The sequence below is a fragment of the Microcaecilia unicolor genome, chromosome 4, assembly GCF_901765095.1.
Source record: "Microcaecilia unicolor chromosome 4, aMicUni1.1, whole genome shotgun sequence".
Taxonomy (NCBI): domain Eukaryota; kingdom Metazoa; phylum Chordata; class Amphibia; order Gymnophiona; family Siphonopidae; genus Microcaecilia; species Microcaecilia unicolor.
The window spans coordinates 143,800,154-143,818,193 of NC_044034.1; the positions used below are offsets into that span (position 1 = coordinate 143,800,154).

General features: G+C 42.1%; 1 protein-coding gene across 1 annotated transcript in view; it reads left to right on the plus strand.

Moving 5' to 3' along the window:
- KIF18A (kinesin family member 18A) overlaps positions 1–18,040 on the plus strand; it is a 172,995-nt gene that overhangs the window by 139,542 nt on the left and 15,413 nt on the right. Inside the window, 3 exon segments of the mRNA XM_030200688.1 lie at positions 809–1,280; positions 4,912–5,019; positions 7,504–7,616. Of these exon segments, the coding sequence (XP_030056548.1) occupies positions 809–1,280; positions 4,912–5,019; positions 7,504–7,616 (693 nt within the window).

Below are 18,040 nucleotides of genomic sequence, written 5' to 3' on the forward strand. Positions count from 1 at the left end.
GCTCTGCATCTATTATAGATTCCGTTATCTTGCGCATATTCCTTGTGGATATCCTGAAAATGCCACTGTCAGGTGTGCCTTCTGGGCTGGGTTGGGAATCACAGACCTAATTATATGTCCTGTCCATCTGTCTTGTCTGACCTTGTTTCAGCAGCTGACTGGAAGGAAGTATTGTCATCCTCTGAGCTGCATGAGTTCTGTTCTCTTCCTGTATGCAGCTAGCCTTGAAAGAGGAATTTCAGTCCCTATTGGTCATATGGCAGAATGCGGGAGTCAATTAGGAGAGAGAAAAAGCAGTTGGTAACTGGGGAGGAAGATGTGTCAAGAGAGCAGATTAGTTTACAACAGCAATAGGAACATAAGAAAAGCCATGTTGTGTCAGACCTATGTCCATCGGACCCAGCATCCTATCTCCAACAGTGGCCAGTTCAGGTCACAGGTACCCGGTAGATCCCAAAATGTAGATTTATTTTAGCTCATTTTCAAGGATGAGCAATGACTCTCCCAGGACAAGAACTTGCTGCTGGAATAGCAGCACCTTGAGTGCAATTGAATGTGACATAACATGTATACTATGATATGACACGTATACTAGGACATCAATCCATGTATATACATCCAGTGGGAGTGCATCCCTTCAGCTTGTTTTCTTATTGGAATGACGTTAACAGGAAATGTACTAGTTGACTTTTTTAGGGGGAGAGGGTTATAAAGATATTGCTTAGCTAGTAGAAAAAGAGCTTCATTTCACTGTTTAAATCCTTAACAAATAATGACATGATCATAAATTTATGCTTCTGTTGAACAGCAACAGTTTTGGAATCCACGGAAGACCTGCAGCAAGGATTCAAAGAGGCTGCTATTCCTCCACAAAATCGGGCAAAGCGAAAATTGATGGAATCTCCCTTGACAGAAAAGAACCCTAAAGTCTCTAACCCAGCGAGTAATAATCAGCTGGATGATTCCTTCAGTAAAGACCTCGTCCCTATCCTGTACACACCAGAAAACTGCAAAGGAACATCAGCCCCAGATCTTTGTTCAGAAATCATCAAAAAGAAAGGCACCCATGAGGAGAATAATATTGATGACCGGGACCTTAATATGCCAGTTGAAGGGAAGAGGGAAACTGGTATTGGGCTTAATATACCAACAGGGTGTGAACAGACTGACTTGAACTCAACCATCATCTTGTGTCCAAGCACAAGTAACACAAATTGTGATTCTTCAAATGATTTATATCCACAGGAACCAGAAGTATGCAGCAGCAATGTATTTCAAAGGTGTGGGATTTTTTTCCTGTCATTCTTTGTCTATGCAAGACAATATTCTATTCCATCAATGTTGCTTCTTTTGATTAGTGTTCTGCTAGGGACTCGCACTTTTAAATTAACCATTACAAAAGAAAGCTTTTGGCAAATGGCTTTGTTACGAAGACCAGTGCAAGTATGAGTGGACAATATACATTAATAAGTCTTGTTGTACATTTTTGTTTCTAATTTTTTATGTTCTTATATTAGACTATACAAGATCCTCCTACTGGTAGGAAGTATGTTCTTGCATGAATGTGACTGCCACCCTTAAATAGCAAATAAGTTGGGCAGCACACAAAGATCAAAAGGAGCCAGTATTTATCTTCCAGTCCCAGTATTTCAGTCTCTGTGAGATTTAAATCTGGTTAGAAGCAAGCATATTTCTTCCTTCTGCCATCTCAACTTCATTCTAAAAGTGAAGAAGTGATCTCATGTTAACTATACTTAGAACGTGCACCCATGAAAAAAATGTCCGTGGTCAGCAGAAAGAAAATTTTTAAAACTACAGCTGTTCTTTGTGTAGAATTGTATAACCTCGCAATAATTAACATGCCCATGTGGGCCAAAGATGATATACTTCACAGGGTTATGAAAGTAACATTTTCAATTTTTTAAGGGGTGTATTTAATAAGCTGCATTTGCTATTTAACATGGGAACTAATGTGGCACTGTTCTGTAGGTATATGTTTAACAGCTGACACAGCATGTGCTAACTGCTTCTTTCAATAGGTAACACGGAAGGGGTTATGAAATGGGTGGGAATTATGCCTGCCAATTAATTCAGAGGCTATTAGCTAGATAACTTAAAGCAGCTCACACAATCTCAAAAGGCATATCTAACTACATTTTGTGTAGTTGACAATGTTTTGTCTACATTAGCAGAACTACCTTCCTCAAAGTACTGAGAATTGCCCTAGCATTAATGCAGAGGAATTTGACTATTACTACTTGGTAACATTGAGGGAAGTGATGGAAAAGAGGGATAGAGATCGAGACACACATGTGATTTGGGTAGGGGACTGAGACAGGGAGTCTGGTAGGACCCCCATACCGCATTGATGCACCAGAGATGATTGTCTATTTCACTTGTCAGAGGCATCAGCAAATGCCAACAGCACACTTGCGTGTGGAGGAGGGAATTGCCAGATTTACTCCCCCAACAGACACAGCTGCCCCTATATAGTACAATGCCATGTTAAAGTTCATGTAGTGTGTTAATTGTTGATGTGCAATAATTGTGTTAGCTGTTTAACACAGCAACGTTCCATTTTAGTGTGAGGAATAGGCAGGGACTGTGCCTTGCAATTAACAAGGGTTACTAGTGTTAACTACACCACATTATCTGCCTCATAAGTTAACTACAGATCAAGCAATATAGTTGTTGGTATTCTGAATTATCTGTTGGGCACTTGATGTGTTAGGAGGGGGAGGAGTAGCCTAGTGGTTAATGCAGCGGACTTTGATCCTGGGGAACTGGGTTCGATTCCCACTCCAGCTCCTTGTGACTGTGGGCAAGTCACCTAACCCTCCATTGCCCCAGGTACAAAATAAGTATCTGTATATATGTAAACCGCTTTGAATGTAGTTGCAAAATACCACAGAAAGGCGGTTTATCAAGTCCCATTTCCCTTCCCCCTTTATAATGAACTTTACTCTGTGTTAACTTCTCAGCAGCCCCTCCGGAAATGCTGGGAACACCCTCAAGTATTTATCACAGATGTTTTGCACCTAATTTGTTAGATGCAAAACTTTTTGCCCTTTAGTAAATAGGAGCCAACAGGGATAGTGGGGGGGAGGAACTTGGGCTAAATCCTAAAAGATCTTAGCAGACTTTACCCTTACTCTATTCCTTTCAGTTTCAGTGGAGACAATGGGAAAGTTGAAAGAGCTTGCAGCTGCGGGCTGTTTTTGGTCTGTTCTAGATCCAGAAAAGCTGTTGAGGCTTAGCTCAAACATTATTCCAAATCAGACTACAAACACTTGCATAGTAAATGTTCTGAGAGAACCATTTATGCATTACGTAAATGAAAAAAAAAATTCCCATGAATCTGGGTTTTATGAAGCCCGGGTACTACTTCAGCCCAGGGGAACTTCACTTTGTTGTTCATCGCAAAAGCAGGATAGGAAATTAATGTAAAAAATTATTGCATCTGCATGTATATTGCAAGAGGGTTAATTAAGGCATTCTGTGCAGTGAACTCTTGGATAAGTTAGTTCCTCCTTTTTACAGTTGCTGATTTTAAGCATAGCAGTTTTGATTATATGTATTGGATTATCATGTTGATGTTGTTTATAATAACACCCCCCTAAATTTTTGGGCTTGAGTTGGTGGTAGAGGAAAAGAATGACTTGTATTTAAGGTACATAAGCACTGCATTTTGTAACAAAATCTCAGCATGCAAGTTCAACATATTCCTTTTGTCTTAATTTGAAATGCATCATTTGTTTTAAGATAGCTGAATCTTACATATTTTAGTTCAGTGGATATCTACATTAAATTTACAGATTGCGTAGCAAACAATCCTTATCCCCCCCCTCCCCCCCCCCCCCCCCCCCCCCCCCCCTCCCCGGCCACCAACCTTTGTATTTCTAATGATCAACTCATCAGTTACAATGGCCATCTTAATTCTTTTCCTTCTGGAAAGACATTCTTGGTCTGAGAGGATGTTGCATCATTTGGAAGGTGGGTCCAAAGTACATAGTCACTTCCTGCCACATGCCTCTAGTCCTCCTGACACTGCCAGAAGAAAGTAACTTGGGCCCTTGCCTGCCCGATGCAAAGATGGTAGATCTCACGCCTCATTTGCATAGAACTTTAGACGGTGGCTACTAATTACATACGAAGATGTGGGAAAGGGGTTCTAGAAGTTAAATTTAGGCTTTAGGTAGAAAGCTTAATTCAATCACTCATTGTGAATTTCCTAAAAACCAGACTGGCTATGTGAGCCCTGAATAGTTGGTTGAGAACCAAAAAGATTATGGAAGGAGATAGGTATAGTAACTGGTTGCAAAACTGAGTATTCCAGTGGCAGTCTTTTATCAATCTTATAACTTTTGCCACTTGGGCAGTTTTGTGTATGCTGTGACTTAATGTCTCTTCTGAAACTACCCAAACAAAACACACTGCTCAGTCCCTGGGACAATATAGATTGCTGTAGCTTTTTTTTTAATTTTTTTTCTGAGATCAGCTTATCGGCCCTGTACTTTTAGTAATAATTTTTCTTCCTCTTTCCTGTGAATATTTTTATGGAATCACATTCACCTCAAGTGGTTGTATGCAGTAACTGTAGTAACAATTACTTTTTTTTTTTTTTTTTTAATTACCGATTTCCTAAACATTACCAATATGTTCAGATGAAATGGTATTTGAATCTAAAATAACACCAGGGAGAGGAGTCTCTTCTCTATAATAACGCTAGTTGTGTCTTGTCAGCTATGAGATTGTGCCTTATAACCCACATGCTTAGAACAATACATTTGAAATATCTTGTTAGGCTTCCCGTGCATTTCATAAATTATGTTCCTCATACTAGGAGAAACAAATTACCTTAAAGTAAGCATCTGCAGTCAGAGCTTTTATCCACTTTTTTTTACATTATAGATGTGATCTTTCTTTACTGCCAAGTAAAATTCTTGTGAAGCCACTGAGTGAGAAGCCGTCTTACATGGCGATGACGTCTGCTGCTGAGCGTAAAAGAAAGCTATTGTGGTGAGTTTGTTGCTGGATGATAGAACTGCATCAGATGCTGAATTCTGGAGCCTCAGTTGACTACTGACATACCCCCAATATAGACACAGTTCGTGAAGGGTATTTTTCAGTAGACAGAAAATAGGATTAACCCATTTTAAAGCAAGCACACTGGCCTATCCCCAGTAGTGGACAAATTCAAATCTGCTGCAAAGAACACCGGTCTGAAAACCAGAGAAGCTAGGGTTCAAATCCTGCAGATACTCCTGATCACGCCAGGCAAATTACTTCAACCTCCAATGCCTTAGGTACAGATTTGTTTCCTGTCACAGGAGGTCTTACAGTTTAACATAGTAAAATGTAACTTGCCTGGAGCTAGCTAGTGTAAAACATGTCCATGTATTCTGTGTAACTTTGGAAAATGTGTGCATAATTGAAATTCTGCCTTGGAAATGCCTGCATGACTGTGCAGTTTGATAGGATCACTTTTTTCATGTGTAAAATGTGCTGTACATATGGAAACTGTTTTATAAGAATGATATCCCCCCTTGCATAATAACAATATAATAGTTAAGTAGGGCTGTCCATTTAATGCATTAATAATGTGATTAATGCATTAAATGAATAACTTGCTTTGAAAAAAATTTAACGAGTTAACGCTGTCATCCCTCCCTCACTAGATAGCACTTCTTACCTCTCCCAACCAGCTCTCAACGGCCTCCTCCTCTGTGGCTCCTTCTCCCTGCTCCTCATCGCTGCAGTGAAAACAGTGCTGCTTCTCACCCTGCCCGCAGCGTCTCTCTGTAACAGGAAGTTCCGCCTCAGATTTTCCAGTTACAGAGAGGCTTCGGACCGAGTGAGAAGCAGCCCTTGTTTTCAGTTTAGCCTGCAGCAGTGAGGAGCAGGGAGAAGGAGCCATAGAGGCGAGGGGGCCCATTGGAGTGCCATGCTGGGAGAGGTAAGAAGAGGTGCCAAAGATAGAATGTGACCACGGCGAGGGGCACAGAAGAAAGAGGAAGCAGAAAAAAGAGAAATATGCAAACCACAGCGGGGGACATGAGAGAAAGAGTAAGCAGAAAAAAGAAAAGAAGACAGAGAAAGATATGGACCACGGCAGGAACGGAGTGGGGGGCACGGGAGAGAGAGGAAGCAGAAAAAAGGAAAAGAAGACAGAGAAAGATGCACATAGGGCAGGGGGCACGGGAGAAAGAGGAAGCAGAAAAATGATGACAGAAAGATGTGAACTGGAGGGGAGGGAAGGATGCTGGAAATAGGGGAGGGGAGCAAAGAAGGGAAACAATGATGATCATGAAAGGAAGGAAGGGAGGAGATGGTGCCCATTTGTATCATGCGATAAATGGTGCAATGAAAAAATGTAATTGCACTCAATCATACGATTGAAACATTTTAATCGATGTACAGCCCTAATATATATTTAAAAAGCTCTATTTACTGACAAGTTAAATCTGGGCTTAGTTCGTGGGAAGGGAGGACAGGTGCCCATGGAATGGAATAATTTAAAAAAAATGTAAACAACTATGTGTACGTGCTACATTTATTTTACATTTGGACCATGCGATCAATCCCATGATTAAACCTTTTCATCGCAGTTAGCCTTTGGATCAATGAACAGCGCTAGATAAGGATACATTCTTTCATTTATGGTTCATGGGGAATGTGGATTTGGAAGGTGCTTGACCTAGCAAACCTCTGCTTTTCTAGGCTTTCAGCTCATTAAGAGCTAGCCTCCACTGGGCTCTGGCACTATGAACTTTCTTTACCATCTATGATCTCTCCTCCAACTTATTTAGCCTGGCCATTCCAGCAATAGTTGGCTGCTGAAGCTGTGCACCATCACTTTTGTATAGTGACTAACTGCCTCCATCTGTCGTCAGTCTAGGAATCAAACCTAGGTATTTCTCATGATAGCATGCATTACTACCTGTGATGTAACTAACAATACCAGTGATCTCTTTCAAAAGGAAAAAAAAATATATGATCATTTAAAGCTTTCTAGTGTTTAGCCAAGCAACACTTTTTTTTGCCTTCTTTAAAAGAAAAAAAAAAAGCAACATTACAAAGATGCAGAATTATCAAAAGCATGTTACATGCGTATGGATTTGTTATTTTTCTTTTGAGACTGATTTATTCTCCCACTTACATATCTAATTCTCCATTTTCCCCTTCTCCCCCCTCCTTTTTTATCCTGTTCCCCCCCCCCCCTTTTTTTTCCCCTTCTTGAATTGTTTGTAATATTAAAAACCTTACAGGACTAGAGGTTCCATTTGCTTAGTTACTTTTGAGACCAGGAATTCCTATTTTTGCTTACAATGATGTATTTTGAACAGTGTGTCTATTTTATGCCTTGGTCAAAATTTAAAAAAAAAAAAAAGCATGCTATATGAACCTGTGTTAAAACTGTTTATTTGTTTTCATAACATATAAAGCAAGTTAAGAGTGTATTGTGTTTCTCTTAATATAACAAGCATAAATTATTTTTTTAAGTGCTACATCAGGTGATACATTAAAAGAGAATCTGCCAGTGTCGCACTTGGCAAAACGCATTCGACAAGACAACTTGGTAAATTGTAAAGCCTTGAGAGTACCCATAGCACCAGGTAAGTGTCAGACAGCGTAAGATATCACAGTGGGATTTCTGGCTAGAGATGTGTAGGTGGTTGAAGATTAGTGGATGACATTTACAAGTTGTCAATTTCATGGCTTGTTGCTATGATCAGTCACCTAAGATGTTTGCTGGATGTGAGATGCCCATTTATATAAAAATAATGAAAAGAAAAATATCTGTCAGTTGAGTCAGATATTGTTTGATTTGCTGTACTCCAGAAATTCCAGTCATATAAGATCTACGGGAAACTTTGATAGTCAACAACTCTTTGTTCTACTGGTTCTCTTTTAAGATTAAGCATAGAATTTTAGTTGCCTCCAGGAACAACGTTCTAGAGCACTTTACATAAGTGTATGGGAACAGCTTTATAACACTGGATTTGTTTGCTGTAAGGAAGCAGAAAAATCATGTTTGCTCAATCTTGTCAGTTCCCTGGAGTCCAGGAAAGGGCATCTTCCAGCCCTTAGTCACTCTTGTGTTCTCTCAGGCTAGTAGGCAATCCCAGCCTCACACTGAAACTGCTCCTGGGTTCTAGGGACGGAATCTAGGTCTAGGCTTGCTATTTCTGTGCCCTACAAACACCCCATGCTCAGAGTGATTCAAGAACATGAAAGTACCTTGTGTCATCCATTTTTACTGAAACTTCTGTAACAATTCTTGCAGAGGTCATTATTGTTTTGGGGGGTTTTTTAAGATATATATTTTTTCCTTAAAATATTTTTGGGAAAACTATTTCCTTTGTCTTAAATAGTTGAGGTGCAACTGCAAAGAGTAAGGGGGTCTTTTACAAAGTCACGCTGGTGTTTTTTGCTCATGGTAAACGCCGAGACTCCCATTATATTCCTATGAGCATCTCAGTGTTTACTGCCAGCTGATTTTTACCACGAGCTGAAAACACTAGCGCAGCTTTGTAAAAAGGCCCCCTAAGTGTCCTGACTAAGAATCTGTCAAAGCGGCATATTAAAAGATTGGATCTTGCCTTTGTCTAATTTCGGTATGTTCTACAACTTACTGTTTATGAAATGCTAGAGGCTTTGGTTTGGCAGCCTTTGGCCTGTAGCACTTTATTCCTGTACTTGATATAACTGTTTTGTAGTAGTAGTGAGCAAATCATAACCATCTCAAATATAAATATATGTTATGTTATACTAGCGTTTAAAAAAAAAATGCTGCAATAAATTACCTATGGCTCCAAACTTCCACTGTTTCACCTTGGAAAATCTCAAGATCTCTACCATTGGGTGTTTTATGTCAGCTTTCTGTTTCTTTTAACTGTCTTGCAGTGTGTCCTTGGCTTTCCAGAGAAATAGAAGCCTGGTCATTCTTTCTATTATTGTATGATAATGAAGGTGTTAGATTTATCGCTGCATATGTGTGTCTGCTGAACCAGAAATAAAGCAGAGCTGTGTAGTCTGAATCTGTTCCAGGCACACACTGGCATTTATGTACCACTAATTGATCAAATGCTTGGACTGTAGTTTAATTTTAAACTTGGTAAAGAATGAACAGGATACTGAGAGAAGATTTCTATCTGGATTCTGTTTTTGTCCCTGTCTCTGCTTCTTAACATAGGCAACCGTGACGCCATGACCTTGCCCTAGTGTCAGACAATGCAACTTGATAAGTACGCACACATATGCTTGACATTAGAGTCGCAACAACTTGGCTGTAGCTTTATTCCAAACAATTCTCATTGAACAAATATTCTTAAACTAGGGTATCAGAGCTAACAGTAATTATTCCAGTCCACCGCCATAAGCTACATATCATTTTCAGAACTCCCCCGCCACCTAGCAAGGTGGGGGAGGGTTTGAACTAGAGAGCTGCACGGGAACGGGGTTTGCGGGGATGGAGGCAGTTCCTGCGGGGTTCCCGCGGGGATGGAAGCAGTTCTGCGGTCTTCTCGTAGAAGTGTAAGCTGCACCTGCCTCTTATCTACCGAATACCAATTTCTTTGAGTGCTGTCTTCTCTTCTTCTTCCTTGCTTTAACAGCACAAATGTGGAAAGTCTTCCATTAAGGAGGTGGTAGAGTCACAAATGATGACGGAATTCAAAAAGGCGTGGGATGAACACAGAGGATCTCTAATTAGAAAATGGAAGTTATATAAAACCTAACCTTAAATGGCTGCATGTGTGTGGATGTGTCAAGTGACGCTTAGATGGCGACTCTGGCTGTGATAAACTAGGGCTGATACCTGGCAGACTTGTATGGTCTGTGTCTCATACATGGCAATTTGGTTTAGGATGGGCTGGAAAGGGCTTAGATAGCAACTTCAGTGGCTGGAACATGAGGACAGTGCAGGACAGACTTTTACGGTCTGTGTCCCACAAATGAGAAGACGAATAGACTGGAGTGGGCTTCAACGGCAACTCTAGTAGTTGGAACATAAAGATAGGGCCAGATAGACTTCTGTGGTCTTTGTTCCAGATACACGAAAGAAAGACCATAATCAAGTATATAATATCACACTCGTTGATTTAATGATGAATTGATCATGAGTGTGACTATTGGCAGAGTGGATGGACCGTTCAGGTCTATTTGCTGTCACTTACTGTGTTACTATTAGTTCTCTTTGCTACGAGGCTGGTGCACAGACCTCAGCTCTGACACAGGCACGAGAATCAGATGTCACCTGACCTACTGGCATGTGCATGTGGCGACCTCTCAGCACACAATGCAAGTGAATCGGAGACAAGTCTTATATGTGCGCACCAGAGTGTTCCAACTTCCGTTCCTTCCTTGCCTACAGTGCTGTGGCTCAAATCCAGAGACAGACTGAGGGAGCTGACTGGAATTTTCTTTTATGTACCATTAAATTCTTACGGGGATGGGTGAAATTCTTGTGGGGACGGGTTGGGATGGGTTAAACTTTTGCGGGAATGGGTAAGATTCCAGCGGGGACGGGTAAGATTCCAGCAGGGACGGGCGGGGATGGGTAAGATTTCTGTCCCCGTGCAACTCTCTAGTTTGAACTCAGCATGCAGTATAACAGCTGCAAACATTATCCACATATACCCACCGCCAGCCTGGGGTAGTATCACTTGTCTCGGACCAAAAGCCCATTAGCTGCGGTCAGTTATGGACAAGAACATATTTTCTAGCAAATCTTGTAAATTATTATTGAATAAGTCATTTGCAGTATCGGAAAGGTGAATGCCATTCTTCCATTAAAACCCTCGCAGAGCTCCTCTGCCCATGTATGTAATACCTGTCGGCCTCCGAGCAGAAGTATCAATGTAGTGATTTGTCTATAAACCTTTTTTTCGACCTCTCCCCCATACTGTTGAATGTGTATGGCACAGTCTGAGAATGATGTCCGACCAAATGATCAGGGTATAAGGGAAACACTGTGAAATGACAAATCATGTCAGGACCAATTCGGCAGATGGTCGCTGAAGGAATGGGATGTGCATTCCCCCAACCAATGCACTGTATGCCCTTGCGAGCCAGGCCAAGATTAGGGCTGTAAGGTCTTGCTTTGGCTCGGCGGGCAGCCCATTTAAAAAAGGAATGTCCAACAATCCACACAGTTTTCACCTCATGGGCAGCCTTTGCAAAACAAGAGTATACAAAATTAAGGTGAGGCTGGGGGAGTGTGAGGATGTTCGGCCTTAACATAGGTTTTGTAAGCCTTTTGTTTTCCATCTACCTATTTCCTTGATTGCCGTGGGTGGAAGTCCCTCCACAGCCATGCTGGTGGCTGTGCCGATTTGGAATGAGTGCCGAAATTCGTAGGATTTTATCCTTCCCTCTGGAGTCACATACTGTATGTTGAACCACAGTAAACAGGAAAATAGTGAGGGGAGAGTTCCTCTGATGTATGAGGAAAGACTCACCACCATGTAGGTACTCATGCTCACTATTGTGCAAATAAAGGCGTCAACCCGGACTAATGTAATGACCTGTCCTCTGCCTAGTTGATTGGTTTTGGATTTGTGAATCATTAGCCTGAGACTTGCGCTCTCCAAGACAATATTCATATGCAAAAGTCCACATCCTGAGGTAGACCTCTTTGAGGGGACAACCAGTTCACTAGTTCTAAAGGCCCTGGCAAAGTCTAATGTGAATGCAACCCTGAAAAGGCAAGTCTCAAACTGCGAGTACCCTACAACTGCCATGGCATGGCATATATCTATGAGGATCTTATGGATAATAGGAAGCCTGCTTCAAAAGCTCTTAGAGGGGTCTCCCCCAACCTGCCACCATAATGAAAAAGGATACAGTGGTACAACACATGCCTCCATCCTTCACCTACAGAACATAGTTGGCAATCAATTGCAACCCTTTCCCCGAAAGGAAGGAGCACACCTTATTGAATCCTCTCGAGTATGTCTTCCAGGTTCCCGGTACAATGGCGTGTTGCAGCAGTTCCCATTCTTTGGCGCTCCGAACTGCCCCAGGTATTCCAGGACGCATTCTCCTGTCAATTGTGCCTGCGGGGTCAGTTCGTGAAACAACTCCCACTTGGAACAAGAGAGCATCAGCAATAGCGTTAACAGTACTGGGTATACACTCTGTGCAGAAATACTATTGAATAAATACAGTAAAACTAATTCCCGCGTTGTCGGCCACTTGGGAACAGTGAGCAGTTTGTCTGTTAATGACATCGATGGCCTTGTTAACCGACCAGTATATATCATGTATATTATTTAGTTCACCCCTTCATATGGAGACAGCTGCCACTATTTATTTATTTATTAGGATTTATTTACCGCCTTTTTGAAGGAATTCACTGAAGGTGGTGTACAATAAGAATAAATCAAATATGAGCAATAGACAATTACAGCAGTAAAACTATTCTGATAATGCAAAGTATGGCATAGTATACTACTTACAATGTCAGCATAATACACAATAGAACATTTTAATTGACAGCGTAGGGTAGAAGCAAAGATGGAACATATAGGTAAGAGTAAGAGGGGTTAGAAAGTAAGGTAACTAAAAGTTGCACATGAGCTCAGAGAGATGGTTAACACATAGTTAGGTAAGAGGAGTTAGAAATTAAGGTGATTAATTTAAAGAAAGGTGCACATAACCAATGGAGCAAGGAGGTGTTCCAAGACAAGGAGACAGTGCCAGGGATGCGAGGCCCCTAGAAGCGCATGGCCCTGTTCAACTGCCCCTGCCTAAGACCAGCCCTGGGGGGCACCAACCTCTGATCTATGGGGAGCAGAGAGATACCATGCCAGTATGACACCTAGTTCCTGCACTGGGACAAAAATAGGGCTGGAGCGTAAGCTGGAGAACAGAAAGAGAACTGGGTCTCTTGCTGGGGTGTGTGAAGATAAAGAACTGGGGGGAACATGATATTCTTAGTGATTGACGCCTCCTTCCACTCTTTAGGGCAAGTCTTTGTGCACCAGAAACATTGAAAATAAACCCTGAAACTAATGCTGCCCACAGCATCTGAATACAACTGTAGATCTACATTGGAAATAGGGTTGCTTTGCCATTGAACTGCACTAAAAACAGGTCTCGTATTCTCAGATCGTCCTTCATGAGCTGGGTCAATCTGATGAGGGAAGGTCTGCAGTCACCGGCCATAGAACTGAACAGCCTGCACAAAAGTTTTACCCATAATAACACAACAGGCAAAATTAAGGTTGCCCACCAAAGATTACATGTCCCGTAGTGTAATTTTTTTTCTCTGCCCAGGGCCCAAGAGATCAAACCTCTTAGTTTTTTTGTTTGTTTTTTTGTTTTTCAGGTAGTAATTTCAAAACCATAGTGGTCTAGTCTAATTTAGTGCCTCAGGAAGGATAAACGAGAAACTGGGCCCCCAGTTTTATCCAGAGCAAGTGGGATGCTGAATCTCTGTGATTGACCCAGAGTGATCCAGCAAGAGCTGACATTAACCATTGTGTGCAGGACTAATAAATAGAAAATTGTCCAAATAAGGAACACTATGTTTTTTTGTTTGTTGCTCCCTGCCGATCTGGCCACCACCCAGTGCAAGAAGGTACTAAAACACACGAAGTAGGAACAAGACAGAGCAGCCCATCATACACTTATCAAAGTAAAACCGCCCCCTAAACTGGAAACTATAGGGAAATTGTCAGGATGTACAGATGATAACAGAGAGGCGGCTTCGATATCTGCCTTAGCCATGAATGCTCCCTGACCACAATATTTCAGCAATTGAACTGCATGGTCAAAAGATGCCTACTGGACAGTGAAGGCCTCGGGAGGCAGAAAATCATTCACCAAATGTCCTTCGGGGTGTGACAAATTGTGGATAAGCCCGAATTTTCCGTGTTCTTTTTTGAGCGCCTCAGCTAAGGAAGAAACAACCATTTTGATAAAGCGCCTGCCACCCTCCCCAGCTCTGCCTTTTTGTCTTATCTTTTCCTGAACAATGGTGGATAAGCGTGAGACAGATGTGTGGAAGTCTTGACATATTTTCTCTCTATGGAACCTGTATAAGGGATTCTAAAACTGGATGCAAAACCCTCCTGAAGTATTTGAGCATCCTTTTTTCAGGGATATTTCTGTAACCAGGGTATTGATGATTTGAGGCATATCGGCAAGGGGGCCAACTGAAAGCAACTGTCTAGGACGGCTGTTAAGGGGATGTCTGTCTGTGGCCTTCTTAATACATTTGGCAGCCACGTGGGCGGCACAATCTGTGCAGATGTGTTTGTATTTACAGTCTCGTATACTACAGAAGGATCTGTTGAAACGCCAACAGACTCCTTGGGTTATGCTTGTGCCTTTTCCCAGTCCGTGGCTCCTTGCCAAAAGGACCTGTGTGGGGTATCGACAAAGGGGCCCCTGTATTGTCAGAAGTCGACGTCTTTTGAGCCCCATGACAGAGAGGAATTCTCCATTTTATCTCTAAAATCCTCATCATATTTCAACCATCTAAAACCCTCGTAATCCCTGTGGGCTAGTTAAATGTTGTGGGCATAAGCAAGCATTGGACTAACGTGCATTGGATCTGCTTGTCTGACCAGAAGGCTGTCATCTAATTCAGTATTGATCTAGGTACACCTATGATTTTGCCCTTGTCATCTTCTTTCTTGCTCTTGCCACTTTTCTTACCCCTCTAGTAATGGAATATGTCAATAAACCTCTTTACCTTCTTCGTTGTGTATTTGGGGCTCATTTTCCACAAATAAGGGAGAGCTTCTAGTGCCGGGGGCGGTCTCCACCCACAGAACCCTGAGACGCGCCTGCCTCCAATTGTGCCGCCTCCTTGTCAGAAGAGGAGGAGGAATCGGAACTACTTTCACTATTGGATTCACTAGATTTACCCTTCTTCTTTTCCCCTTACTGTCTTTCTTCCTTTTTACTCTCTTCTTCTTTTTACTCTTTTCTGCCGCTGTGGCTAAGTGATTGGCAGCATTACCAAATGTTTGATGTCTGTCACTGCTGTGCCTAGTGCTCTGCTGGTGTCTACCACTTTCTGCACTGCACCAGTGTCTACGGCTTCAGCAGCCCTCTCAGGCGGACAGGTTTGATGCTTGTCAATTTGTAATATTATTTAATTTTGCTGTTACTGTTACCTGCATCCACTTCGGGGGAGGGTCTTGAAGCACTGCTGCTCCGCAGGACGTTCCTGTGCTAGATACCTGCAAAGGCTCTGACACAAATGATCTACCAATATTAATGCAAGAAAGGTCTTTATTGGTCTCAGAAGTACAATTTAGCTCTTGCTGGTGTGCCATGTTATAACCGACATGTACCTGGCTGTAATTCGCAGACACAGCAGTAGGTGAAGCCTGGCATGTGGTGCTCATAGATGTGGGCACAGGAACCACACCACTCGGGAGCGGGGATTGAAGAATAGGTGGTTGTGGGTAGTTAATTGGCCAAGCCTCATAAAAAGGTGTATGGGGAGGTTTGGCCCATCCCACTTGATAAGCAGGTGGCCCTGACTGAGGGATAGGAGGCCATGGTCCGGTGCTAGGCCTGAGGTTTCTAGCCATGGCTGCATCAACCCCGTTGGGTGTGGGATTGAGCCACTGGGGTAGCCATTGGTCGTTGGCCAGGGAAGTGGCGTAGCTGGCGTGTTCCCACGAGCCGGGCCCTATCCTGGCATTTGGATAGCGTTCTGATTTTCTGGGACATGTCTGTGGGCTGAACAACAGTACGCACCCCTTGTTCATAAGGTGGTGTCACAGGAGAGACAGTTTCAAGCGCCATGTCCATAGCGCATCCTTCTTCCATACTGTAAGGAAGGTGGAGTGATGAGCGTTTGATGAACCATGCAGTACCTGCCTGATCCCACGGGAGAGATAAGCTACAGGCAATGTAGGACGGGAAGAGAAACAGAGAAAACAAGAGTGAAAAGAGGAAGGGGAAACGGAAACAATGCATCACAAATGATCACCCGGAGACCAGAGCCACATGGCGGGGGGGGGGGGGGGGGGGGGGTAGAGAACGAAGATCGAAGAAGTGGAAAATGAAGGGAAAGCGCAAAGCAAAGGCCCAAACTAACCTCTCGTAAGAACATAAGTATTTGCATAGAGTGGCCCATTCAGATTACAAGTACCTGGCAAGATCCCAAAACAGTAAATACGTTTTATTCTGCTTATCCTACTAGAAATAAGCAGTGGATTTTTTCCAAGTCTACTTTAATAATGGCTTGTTGACTTTTCTTTTTGGAAGCTGTCCAAACCTTTTTTTTTTTTTTTTTAAACTCCAGATGGGTCTGCTGCCAGTGTAGGCACCACAACGGTTTCCGGATTTCATGAGCCTTAAGGTGAGGTGTGGACCTTGAGATGCGGAGGACATTGGACCACGTGAGATCCTTCCCAAGCGCCTGCCAAAGAGGATGTCACGGAAGTCTGCTGGGGTTTAAAAGTCCCTTTCATGGGTCCTCCCACCCAGCAGGGTGCCTGGCTGCAGCAGGAAAATATTTCCACCTCTCACCAAGCACCCTGCTGAAGCTATCCCAAGGCGCAGGCTCATCATGTCCATGGGGGTCATGTTAATGTTGACTATGTGCACCCAGGGCACTCTGCCTTGTAGTTTAGGAGTCATTTTGAATACTACATTGTCATTTAAACCATATGTTGCTTCACTTGTTAAGCTAGTGTTCTTCGAGTTATGGTTAGTTGTTAGATTAACCCATTAGTGCCCAATGTTCCCATATGGGAGCTTATTATGGGAACATTGGGCACTAATGGGTTAAGAAACTTTCTGTCTAATCAGAATTTTCGTTTGGTGCTGCAGAGTTGTATGTTGCCACATTTTGGTTATTGCAATGCCTTTTTGTGTGGTTTGCCACTACAGGCATTGCAAGTGTCACAAACTTTGCAGCACAGTTAATTATTCAGGCCAGTAAATTGGAGCATATCTCTCCATATTTTACAGAAACTACATTGGTTGCCTATAGTTGTGGGTTGAGTTTAAGTTGCTGATGTCGGTTTTTAGAGCTTTACATGATGATGTTCCATTGGCCTTGATTCGAAGGCTGCGGGAGTACTGTCCTGTTCGGGCTCAGGATCAAGAGTTGTTGCAAGTCCCTTCCCTTTATGATGATCATTTGCAAATGATTCGTTCTCGTATTTTCTCTGTTGTTGGCCCCACATTGTGGAATGCTGTTCCACTGTCTTTGCGTCAAATTTCTTCTTTGCCTTTGTTTAGGAAGCAGTTGAAGACTTAATTGTTTGGTGAGGCTTTTTCTGGGTAGCAGGGAGTTTAGGCTGTTTTGATTGTTTTGCGTTATCTAAATGTAGTTACAGAAATGACTGCATTTTTTCATTTGTACAACTAGTTTGTTTTTTAATTTTTCTTTTTATTATTTTAGAATTGTATATAGTTGTAACATCTATTTGTTTTAACGATGTTTGATTGTTTTGCTGTGATCTGCTCAGACGTTGCAATGTGTAGGCTATAACTTTTGTTAAATAAATCCATATTGTGACATTGAAATGGAGCTATAGTATTTCTAGCCAAGCCATTCAGAAATGAAGATACAAACTGGTATACAGAAAGAGGAATAGCAATTGAGCTGTAACTATAGTTGTTCTGTCCTATATAGGAATTGGACAAATATAAAATGAAAGCTTCCCCCCCCCCCCCCCCCCCCACCCCCTTAAAAATAATCCTGAAAATGCACAGGATGCAGACTTTTTGACGATTGATCTATATCGAGGTACATCAGTAATCAGTTAAAATATATATAGGAGATGTTTTCTGTAGAAATGAAATAGGACTAAACCCCTAGTGCACAGTTTCTCTGTAGTAAAATGGGTCTAGCACTAAAACAAATGCAATATAGTCCTAAGGAAATAGATTAGAAATCTTGTCTGCTTTCTGAATGAGAGAGAATATAACACAAACAGACCAGCTGAAGCACCGGTAGGATTTGTTATTACAGTACTTGAAATTTAAAAGTAGTAAGTTAAGAAAATGTTACTTTTTATTCTTCTGAGTTGATTTGAGAAACAAATCTGTTGCTGGCCAA